Source organism: Gossypium arboreum, chromosome 8, assembly GCF_025698485.1.
Source record: "Gossypium arboreum isolate Shixiya-1 chromosome 8, ASM2569848v2, whole genome shotgun sequence".
NCBI classification, from domain to species: domain Eukaryota; kingdom Viridiplantae; phylum Streptophyta; class Magnoliopsida; order Malvales; family Malvaceae; genus Gossypium; species Gossypium arboreum.
In genome coordinates, this window is record NC_069077.1 from 13118090 (window position 1) to 13130553 (window position 12464).

General features: G+C 35.4%; 1 protein-coding gene across 1 annotated transcript; it reads right to left on the minus strand.

Moving 5' to 3' along the window:
• Positions 1 to 8988: 8988 nt before the first annotated feature.
• Positions 8989 to 10931, minus strand: LOC108467437 (probable aspartyl protease At4g16563). Its single transcript, XM_017768047.2, has one exon. The coding sequence runs from the start codon at positions 10640 to 10642 to the stop codon at positions 9206 to 9208; it is 1437 nt and encodes a 478-aa protein (XP_017623536.1). The 5' UTR covers positions 10643 to 10931; the 3' UTR covers positions 8989 to 9205.
• Between the last annotated feature and the right edge of the window lie 1533 nt (positions 10932 to 12464).

Here is a 12464-nt window from a genome sequence, read left to right on the forward strand (position 1 = left end):
ATTCTTGGTGTTTTCCAATTCACCACCGCCAAACTTTACTTGGATCCACACGAATTCCTTCACTGATATAATATGACCCGAAATCCAACCTCATGAAGCCAAAACTCACATTTACTAAATTTCAGATATAACTGTTTTTCTCTCAAAGTCGTAGTACAATTCTCAAGTCTTGTGCATGTTCGGATTCTCGTCTTTGAATAGACCAATATGTCATCAATAAATACCACCACAAATCTATCCAAATAAGACTGAAAAATTCGATTCATTAAATCCATAAATGCAGCAGGGACATTCGTTAAACCAAAAGGCATTACCAAAAATTCGTAGTGACCATACCGAGTTCGAAAAGCAGTCTTTGGCACATCACACTCTTTAACCTTCAAATGATAATACCCGGATCTAAGGTCTATTTTTGAGAACAACTGCAGCACCTTTCGCTTGATCAAACAAATCATCGATACGAGGTAATGGATATTTATTTTTAATTGTTACCTTATTCAACTGCCTGTAATCAATACACAATCGCAACGAACCATCTTTCTTTTTCACAAATAAGACAGGTGCACCCCAAGGTGATGTACTCGGTCTGATGAACCCTTTATCCAATAACTCTTGCAACTGTGTCTTCAACTCTTTTAACTCATCTGGTGCCATTCTATACGGTGTTATTGATATTGGAGTGCATGCGAAATTACATCAATTGTGAATTCAACCTCACGATCTGGGGGTAAACCAGATAATTCCTCAGGAAACACATCAGTAAACTCATTAACAACTGACAATTGTTCCATCTTCAATTCAGAACCCCGAGTATCAAGAATATAAGCTAGAAATGCTTTATTACCTTTCCGAATCAATTTTCGAGTAAAAGGTGAAATAATCGACATCATTCTTTTTATCCCCAAACTCAATGAAACTATTTCCCATCGACATTTTAAATCAATCCGTTTTCTCTACAATTCACTATGGCATCGTGTTCAATCAACCAATCCATTCCAAGAATAACATCAAATTCTCGGAAAGGTAACAACATTAAATCAATGAGAGAATTCACGACCTTGTATTTTCAGTGGACAATTCCGACATATTAAATTAACCAACACACTTTGCCCTAGTGGATTAGTGACTTGCAATTCAAGGTCGATGGACTCAATAATCATTTTCTTTTCGACACTAATGCGGTGCAAATATATGAATGTGTAGATCCGGGATCAATTAAAGCATACAGAATCATCAAAAGATAGAAATTACCAGCTATCACATCCGGAGCGAAGCTTCTTCCCTTGCGGATAGCATATGTACGTCAGGTACTCTTGTCTCGATCGGGCTGCAGATCTCTCGTTCCGAATGAACAGTCCAGTAGCACTACTTTGACTGAACGTTTACCTTTCGAGGAGTATTTGCTTGCTTCTCCCTTGTTCTCTATCTTCTTTTAATAATTGAGGACAGTTCGAATAAAATGATCAGTTCCACCACATTTATAGCAAGCTCGGCTCTTCCCCAACACTCACCAATATGAAATCTACCACAATTTTTACATCTAAGTCTCGGAATATTTTGCACACTACTAACACTAGCTGCTGGTTTCTTAGTTACTCCGACATCTTGTTGAGTCGTTTCTTGTTATTCGATCGTTCGGGATTATAACAGGTCGACCGAATCATTTCGAACTTTTGGCGAAAAAGTCGAAGTTGGTCTAGAGAAACTTCTTTTGTATACCTCTTTACCTCTTCTTTCTCTTTGCATCTTTCTCGTTATACACTTCTTCCATCTTTTGAGCTCGATCGACGAAATCACAAATTCCGAATCTCTGTACCTCCAATCATCATTCGATTTCATCATTAAGCCCTTCTTCAAATCTAATGCACATTTCTTCCTCTGTCGGTACAACATCCCGAGCATATCTCTTGAGATAAATTCTCTTTCATATTCGCCACTGTTTTATTCCCTTGTCGAAGATCAAGAAATTCTCTTCTTCTTATCTAAATATCTCTTTCCCACATACTTCTTCTTAAATTCGTTTTGGAAGAATTCCTGTAAGTTTATCTGCAGTACCACTGCCTCAATGGTTTCCCACCAATTATACGCTTCTTCTTTCAATAGCGAAATTGCACATCCCAAATAATCCTCCGGAGAACACATCATCTGTTTAAAAACTCTCTCCAAACTCTTTAACCAATACTCTACTTTAACCGGATCATCGTCCGATCTCCCTCGAAATTCTTCAGCTCCAAACTTTCTGAGTTTTTCAATTGGTGTTCTTTTGCTAGATTCAGTTATCGGAGGAGGTGGAGGTGGAGGAGCAACCGGGGGTACTACAGATGTTGAGATAGGGGGAGAAGGTTGCGGAGTCTGATTTCTTTCTCGCACATTCTCATTATACCACTGATTCATGAATCCATAAATCATATTTTTGAGTTCTTGTTCTCGCATCAATGAAATTGGAGCTTCACTACTTGTTCCTTGTTCAGAGGTTTGTACTCTGCTATTAACTTCTTCTTGCTCGGTTTGTTCGGTCTATCGACATCTTTTCAAATCGAAGATAATCTATAATAAAAACAAGGATTAGATCGGATCATACACAGCACACTATCACAGATTTATATGGCATGTAATTCTAGATACTTTTCACATCATACATATTCCGAGAATCGGCTGAACCGAAGCTCTGATACCAATAAATGTAACGCCCCCTTTACCCGAGACCGTCGCCGGAGTCGAGCATGAGGCATTACTAAACTTATTTGAGCACTTAAACAAATTCAAACAATTTATATCACACTTTCCAGACAAGCTGTCCAACTGTGTCATAGTTGCTAAATAATTCATATCTCGAGTTATAAAACTCGAAATCCAAATCCGTAAATTTTCTCTGAATTTATACTCATATATCTACTTACCAATTTTTTCTAGAATTTTGGTCAAGCCAATTAGTACAGTTTATTATTTAAAATCTCCCTGTTTCAGGGTTTGACTACTCTGACCTTTGTGTATTACGAATCAGATATCTCTCTGTACAGAGCTTCAATGACTATGCCGTTTGTCTCTAATAAAACTAGACTCAATAAGGAATCTGTACATATAAAGTATGACTTCTAATTATCTTTGTAAAATTTATGGTGAATTTCCAAAGTCAGAACAGGGATCCAGAAATTGCTCTGGCCCTGTTTCACAAAAATTTAAACATCTCATAAAATATAGCTCATATACCTGTTTTGCTTCTTCCATATGAAAATAGACTCATCGAGATTCGATTCCATAATTTATTCATTATTTAATTCTATTTCTACTATTTTTAGTGATTTTTCAAAGTCAAACTACTGCTACTTACCGAAAACTATTTTAGTACAAATATTGTTAACTAGTTTATAACATCTTTACTTCAATTCATTCAAACTCTATACATGCCATATAAATCTTCAAACATAAAACAAAAGCTACCGAATTGATCGGATAGTGTGCTTTGTTGTGTTGATCCGATCTACCCACTTCACTTCAAGTCAATCTACATAAAAATATTAAACACACACAAGTAAGCTTATTGAAGCTTAGTAAGTTCATAGGTTAAAAGTAATGCTTACCAAACATAATATTTCCAAACAATACCAAAACATTTACTAAAGTTTCCTGCGATTCACAACCATTGTTATAATAATTCACATAGTTGAGCTCAACAAGAACAACTACTCAATCTCTTTCATTTGGATCACTTCTCTTTATTTCTTATAATCAAATTAGGAAACGGCTTACGAAATTGAGTACGTCGTTGCTCAATGCCACGATTCACAACTCAGTATGGTTTTCCTCATTGAAATACCATACCTACATTTTTTAACTTCGGTATGGGAAATGCCATACCTACATTTCTTAACTCAGTATGGATTTGATAATACCATACCTACATTTCACAGCTCAGTATGGATAATACCATACCTACATTTCACAACTCAGTATGGATGATACCATACCTACATTTCACACTTTGCCATGGAACAACCATGGTCTTATCCGTCAATTCATCACACGTCACGATACGAACGTACTCAATCCTGCGTTTTTCCTAATTTGCATTTCCACATTTATTCTTTCATTAACAAAATCTACACAATCCCACAACAAATTCGTATATAATAACACATTATATACTTCAATCATTCACAAATAAACATCTAATTTCAACCATATGAACTTACCCGGCTAATTTGTAGAAGATATTGAAATTTTGGGACTATTCCACAACTTTTTCTTTTCCTCGTTCTTCTTTGAATTCTTGATCTATAATATAAAATATTTCTACTCATTAGCATTTATTTGATTTCTATTTCACTTCACAATTTATGCTGTTCAAATTTCGAAATTGCACTTTTACCCCAAAATTTACTGAGTTTTCACAATTTAGTCCCTACTCAATTCACCCATCAATTGAACTAATTTTTCTCAATTAACACTTTATTTTATCATTATAAACTATTTCAAAACCTTTTATATTCTGAATTTCAACAGCAACCTTCAATTCACAACTTTTTCACAATTAGGTCCTAAATATCATTTCCTATCAAAATCACTTAATAAAACCACCTTAATATGAAATTAGAACTTAAATTTCATAATAATTCATCATAAAATTCCCTTATCCATCCAGGGTAACTTCCAATTTCACCCATAAAATCAAAAACTAATGAATTCTACAAGTGGACCTAATTGTAAAAGTCATAAAAACATAAAATTATCAAGAAAAAGCAAGAATTAGACTCACATGATGTAAAAATATGAAAAACCAGCTTTCTCCAGACCTTCTATGGTGTTTTGGCTGAGAAATTATGAAGAAAATGTCTAGATTTTTCAATTACATCATTATTTAACTATTAACTTTTATCTATTTCCAATTTTGCCCTTGTTCACATTGTTTTCTTGCTTATTTCATACCCAAACCGTCCAGCCATTAACCTTTGGGTCTAATTGCTCTTTAAATCCATCTTTTTAAATACTTAAGCTATTTACTCACAATTTAACAAATTTTGTGCTATTTTCAATTTAATCCTTTTCAATTAATTAGCCATCCAAACGTTAAAATTTTCTAACGAAACTTTAATACTAACTCAATGACACTCCATAAATATTTATAAAAATATTTATAGCTCGATTTTCAACTTTGAGGTCTCGATACCTCATTTTTGACCCGTTTGACCTAATAAATTCTTTTAATTCACTAATTTCACCATTTCACAAATTCTTCTAAATTCTTACTTGACTCATAAATATTAAATTACTATCTTGTTCAATCTTATTTGCCGAATTTAGTGATCTCAAATCACCATTTCCGACACCACTGAAAATTAGGCCGTTACATGGCATGTATAGATGGACTTGTGTTTAATAATCTAGTTCTTTTTTTTTTTTTGCATGTATAAGTGTTATTATAGTTGATGTACTTATGGTATTTTGGTGCCTTGATGGTTGGTGTTATTATGTCCAAGATGATACATGTTTTGAATGACCAATTTGGTATGTGATGGTGTATTTTCAATGTGGTTAATTAAGGTATGTTTTGAGTTGAAATAAGTTAAATGTGTAAGGTTGATGAATAGCCAAGTAAGCATATGTTCAGATAGGTTTGATGGATTGTATTTGAGGTGCCTTATTGGCATATTGGTTGTATGGAATATTGGTATAGGGATTTGGTCATTTTATGTATATTTGGACATGTTTTAAGGTCTTGGTTATATATCCAAATGGTTTGTAGGTACATGTTTGAATAGGTGAAAGAAATGACTTGATTTTGGCCAATTACTTGTCCACACGGCCTAAGACACAGCATGTGTCTCAGCCGTATGTGACACACGGTCATGTGACACGGCCATGTGTCCCCTGTAGGCTTTAAAGGTTGTAAATCAGGCAGTTACATGACCTAGCACACAAGTGTGTGAGGCCATTTCGAGTGTTACACGACTTGACACACAAGCGTATGGCTTGGCCGTATGACCCAAGTAAGAGAGTTACATGAGCTGAGACACGACCGTGTGTCCCTATTTTGAATGTTACACGACCTGAGACACGGGCATATGTCTTAGCCGTGTGACCCCCACAGTTTGAATTTTTCTAACTTTTTTTTCAATGTTTCAATTGTTCCCGATTTAGTCCCGAATCATTTCTAAAGTGATTCTAAGACCTCGAGGGCTCGAATAAGGGACGATAGGCATGTATATTAATGGATTATGTTATGTTTATTGAAATGTTTAACAATGAATAATTTTAGGTTACTTTTATTCGATAATGTTTCGTAGTCCTATTTCAGCGACAGACATTGGCTGGGGGTGTTACAAGACTTTTCACCAAACAGGTAAACTTACTTTGAACCAGACTTGTACATTACACATATGTGGTATGAAGGAACACACTAAAAGATGAAGTAAAGACTAAACAGTAGGTGACTTGCCCTTGTCTAGAGAGCTTTTGGGAGTTTCTTGAGCTATAACATAAATAGTTAACTTATCAAATCATGTTTTTTAGAAGAACTAAACAAGCTTTCAAGAACACTTAATCAAGAAACCCAGAATTTGGAAGTTTCCTTCCTTTAATCTTTAATCTGTCCCTAAAGCATGAAGCCCTAGGGCCCTATAAATAATCACGAAAACAGTTAGGGCTTAATCATTTTTACCAGGTCTCACAAAGGTGAAGTTAGCTGATTACAATGAACTTTAATCTTTCAAACAGGCCTTGGCTCTAACGTTTTCCTAGAAAATGCAGAGAGAATTGTTGAAAAGAAGTATGAAGTGCCAAAGAAAGTATAGAATTTGTTTAGGAAGCTAAGGTTGGCTTTATATAAGTGCACATGAATAGGAAACTTAGTGGGCAAGCTTATTTCCTTCCACTAACTTTCCTTCGTTACCCGTAACTAATAGTTTTCTCTTTTATCTTAAATGCATGTCCTTTCATTTTCAAAAACTTTGTTCAATCCTGACTAGTCCTCATTAGGTCAACTAAATTCTTTAATCAGAGAATAAGATAACAATATATTTATCGTTCCTATCAAACTAGGGGTTTAACAATACGACTCACTATTTTCATCTATTTTTGGGGCGGCGTATACTCTATCGAAGAGTCTATTAAACCTCCGATGTTGCCTTAATCAGGGTCTCGCTGAAGGGCGTATTCGCAGACCTTAAGTACTTAATAAATTTCTAACCCTTTCCTTAGCCTTAGTTCAATTAATACTACATTTATAATGGAAACAATACATTTGAGATTTATGATAAAGAATTTAAATGAAATAGTGAGATGATCACAAAGTGATGCTAAGGTGAAATTATAGCAAATAATGAATCTTCATGATGTTAAGGATTAAATTGTAAATTTTGTGAAATTTATAATTGAAATAAGAGAAGTAATATGCATGAAAATTTGTTATATGAAATAAGATATTATAATGAATTATTTGATTAAAGTGATTATATGGTGAAAAGTAATTACATGGCAATAAAGACTAAATTGAAAAATGTACAAAAGTTTAAGTGCGAAACAATTTAATATGTGAATCAGAAATTATGATAAAAGTTTGATGAATGTGTTATGAGATGATAAAATATGCATAACGTGTTGTGAAAGTGAAATTGTGGAAAAATATGAAATTTTACGATGATAAAGACTAAATTGTTAAACTTGAGAAAATATGTGGATAAAATAATAGAAGTGAAATACACGAAATTTGATATGTGAAATAAGATATTGAGATAAATTATGTGATTAAAGTGTAACGAAAAAGAAAAATAATTTAATATGATTAATTTGTGAATATTAAACTTTTATGACAAAAATGGACTAAATTGATAAGTTATGAAAATTTATAAAAATATTTGATAAGTGAAGATTGTAGTAGAGAATGTAACACCTTAGTGCTTTGACCCGATATTTGGGTCGAGTATGGAAGTATTATAATAAATAGAGCCTTATCAATTTGTAAAACATTTTTTAAAAAAATTGATAAGATATTTTACGAGTATAAGAGGATAATTTTATGTTGAATGAATTTTTTTTTAAGTTGACTATCTTATCTTATATGAAATAAATATAGGAAACAGCTGCAAATAATTTTTTAAAAAACTTTTACATATATTTCAACGGAACTTAAAAAACTTTTACGTATATTTCAACGGAACTTAATTTAAATCTAAAAGAAATATATCGTTGTCCTTTAACTTTCATACGTCCAAAACATGGAGAATCATGTAGCAAGAAGGACCAAGTCCAAGCATATGCATGCATTGCGTTGATGGGACAGGGTACATCGGATAAAATCAGCGCCAATAGAAAATCACATTATGGGGTTGGGGGGGGGGGGGAATTGTCAGAGAAAGACTGATATCGACTCCTGCCAAAACCCACTTTATTCATTTCGTGGCTGAAGGGTTACGCCATGCTGAGCTTGGCAGATACTTTGTGGTACCCTTCCTTCTTTTGCCACCTTAAATTCGGGTCAAAAAGTATTCAAGTCCAAGGCTGGAACCACTCTCACAAAATACAGACGAAGTGGGAATTAGGGAAAGTAATTGGTGCCTTTTACACCTAACTCCATTCCAAGTATCAATTTATAAAGAGCAAAAAAAAAGAGTTATAAAATGTAAATAAAATTACAAGACAACAATTTGTATACATTTTGTTCAAAGAATAGGAGAATCACAAACTTTTTACAATCAGTGTAGCAGCAACATGAGCAAAATCAAAATGTGAAGATTTTTTGTATGTAGAACCCCCGGCCTTGGTTATCTCTCAGCAGTGCAAACATATCCCGAGTTAGATATTTGATACGAAGCTGCAGTGTAGATAAGGATCAATCTCTGGTCCACATCCCTAGCCCCCCAATCTAACCATCAAAACTCTGCTGACTGGTAAAACTATTTCCTACATCTTTATTCAAGTATTTATGGCGTCCCCCAAAGTGGGGTTTTTGGGTTATAACATATTTGCAGCAATCTCAACCAACCAAAACACTTAGTAAAATGGGATGTATTATTATTTTATTTTCAGTCTCCGATATGCACAAACATTTACATTTTATTTTCCTTGCACTTCAATATTTGCTTCATCAATATTTAAATATACAGGATGGTAGTAGAGTTTATAAAGCAAAAATTGAAGTGCATATAATAATATAAACCACAGGGAAAAAAACGAAAAACAATTCACTGATTTTTACCCAAAAGTAAACTTAATTTTTCAAGCTATCCCACAAAGAAGAACACTTTCTCCTTGCAAATCCAATCTTCCTTTTCTCCAAATCATAAACCACTTCGAATCCTTGCTGCTGATAATTCCCTAGAGTGGCCCCTGGTCCACCACTCAACTCCTCTTCATCACCACCGTTCATCAACATCAAACATCCCACGTTCCTCTTCTTCCCAATCCCATCACCACCGTCTAAAAACTCATAAAAGTAATTCCTCCTAGGCAACACCACACGGGATCCATTCCCCACGAAATGCAATCTAATTACAGGCACTTTGGCTACCTTGTCATTGTAATAACACGGACCTAGCCCCGTTGTTTCTTCTACCGCACTCGCCCGCTCGTTAAATCGTCCGACTCGGTGATCGAACTCATTCACCACTGAGTAATATAAATTCGACGGTAACATCGTGAACGTTGTTCCTGAATCCACCACCACCCCTCCGCTTCCTCTCCTATCAACCTTCTTCAAATTCACCGGCGCCGGAATATTCCTCTTCCCGACAGAGATTCCCTCCAACCCAACAGAATAAAAATAAGGATGTTTAGGATTGTGAAGCATGTCGGTGTAGACAAACTCAACAATCTCATTACCAAACTGCTTTTCTTTTTCCTCGTTCCGACCAAGAATCAGTGGACTTGGTCGCCTAACTTTGTCAGAATCGAACGAATGAGAAACTAGACAGTAGGAGAATCTGTTGCCAAGTTGAGGAGACACGGAGGAAAGCTGAGCCGGCAAAGAGAGCCGGCCGAAACCGAAGCCGGCGACAGCAACCGGTTCAGCCAAGGTGGTGTGGGCGCAACCAAAAGTAAAGTTTTGAACAGAGAGAGAGTTTGGGAGAGTTAAAGAGTCTTTATAGAGACGGGCGGTTAAGCTGCCGTCACCGTAGGCATAGTAGAAAGGAGGGCAAGGGAAGGAGTTGCAGTCGGAGGTTTCGATGGCGTCGAGGGGACAACGTGCCATGGCGCAAAGGTCAGAGGAAGGGAGGGAAGAGTGAGCAGCTGAGCAGGCGGAGGATTTGCATGGGACAGCAGTGGCTGAGGCGGAAAGGTTAAGTGGAGGAGAGAGTGGTGGTGCTTTTGATTCGCAGAGGATGCATTCAAATGGAGAACAAGGAAGCCAAACAACGTCGCTGCCTGTGTCAAGGTAAAGGGAAATAGGCGGGGAAGGAGGGGAGCCGAGAGTGAAGGAAAGAGTATAGTCGCTACCAGAGGAAAGAGGAAGTGGAACTTGCTTATGGCGGTGGCGGAATCGGGCGGCGGAGCGAGCAGAGGTGGTTTTGAGGAGGTGGTGTGGGGTGGTGAAATGGGTTTTGGAGAATGCATGAGTTAAAGGAAGAAGTAGCGTTTCTGACATTGAAACCGTAAGGCAGCATGTGGAAAAGAGAAACAAGTATAGCAGACAAACAGAAGTTGCCATGGCTTGAGTTCAGAATTGTAAAACAACAGAGCAAAAACAGAGTCTTGTTGCTTTGCTTATAGCTGGATCATGTAAGAAACAGAGGAGGGAAAGTTAGAGAGAGAAAGAGAGATGATTTGAATTTTGGGACAAGTGAAAGAAAGGTGATGTTTATAAAGGGTGGGGTGGTAAGAAGGGGAAGGTTCTGGTTTGTTGGCGGGTGACAATTCTTAACGTTTTTTTGCAGCTCATAAAACAGGGGATTTCATTTTTAATGAAAATGGCTTCTTGTTAAAATGAAATAACTTTATTCATATTAGTTCAAATCATTTCGCCGTAAATTATATTCAACTATTGCATGTGTTTGAGACTTTGAACAAGGACAAAAGTTTAAACCTATTTCTAAATTAACACTTATTACTTCTCAAGATGATGCAATTCGAGGCCTTTGGAAATGATTCCCATGAAATCAACGAGGTCTGAATTATAAAAAAATCAATTAATTAAGAAGTTGCATGAAATACAAAGGTTTTGAGTTCCCACCAATCTCTTCAATTGTCTCATAATTATGGAGAGTGGGGACTGCATTTTTGTCAATTCAAGAATGAAAAATAATTGAAATTTGTTAGCAAAATAAAGTAATAACCCAAGTCCAAAGTGAGAGTCGTAATTTATAATGTAAAATATTGAATATGTTAAAAGTTTAAAGATAATTTAATCAATATCTTTGAATGTTAAAGTTTTAATAACCACTCTGTTTTACTGCATGGGCTGACTAGCAATTACTTGAGGCAGCCTTGGTTAGTATTACAGCAATAAACCTGAATAACTTGGGAAGAAGCAGCAAAACATTGATAAAAGTGTTCCAAATGCAGCACATAATCAAATTACCCAATGCAAGTAAGAAAAACAAACTACTTTATGAGTCTTCTTTTATCAGTTTCTTTATAGATATTGCCAGCACTGCTATTTACTTGTTATCTGCTAAAAGTCATTATATGAATTTTCATTTTCATTTCTCATATTCAGTACTTAAATTACAAACCTTATCCAATAGTTTATGAAATAATAATGTTGGGAAGAAAGTTTGTGTTTTTTCATCTGAAAAATCTGATGGTATTTGGGATGTTACATGATTGTAGCAATCAAAGGACCTACATACATAGGACACTAATAACTTGATTAATGGTCTAGGAAACAAATGGAAGGATATCTGTTGTGATGATTTATGGTATTGAAAGAAAACAAAGTAATCCATTAATGCGACAAGAGAAAAGAGGGAAATCTCGTGAGTGCCCTTAGCTAAGCATTAGGCTCTGAAGTTTGGGAGTTGGGCGCTATCTTTTGTCCTTTTACCCTATCAAGGGCAAAACATGGATGGTGCATGTATCTTCCACTACCATACACCTAAATCTCTCACCTTTGTATCTCCCAGCAAGTAACTTCTAAAAAAAAGGCGAGAAAAAAAAGAAAAGAGAAAGAGAATATTTAAAGAGGGCTTGGGTGTTTAAAGCAAGAACGATTGAGCTTGATAGAGAAGAAGATAATAACATAAATCATTTTTCTAAATGACAAATTAAGAAAAAAGATTAAGCAAAGCATCATCCTCTGTATGGAATGAAATATAGACTCTAGAAAAAACATACACTATTGTATTCTTTTAGAGGCAGACATGGGATTTCTTATTAGTTTATTTTTGGTACAGTTTCAGGCTTACAGCAAAAGGAACCAGAGTTCAGTTAGATTCATCTGCACAACAAAAATCAAATCTTTCAAAACAGCACAAGCATACACCCAAATCCTTTGCTTTGTAAGTTGTTGGTGCCTTCCTCAATCCTCAAAC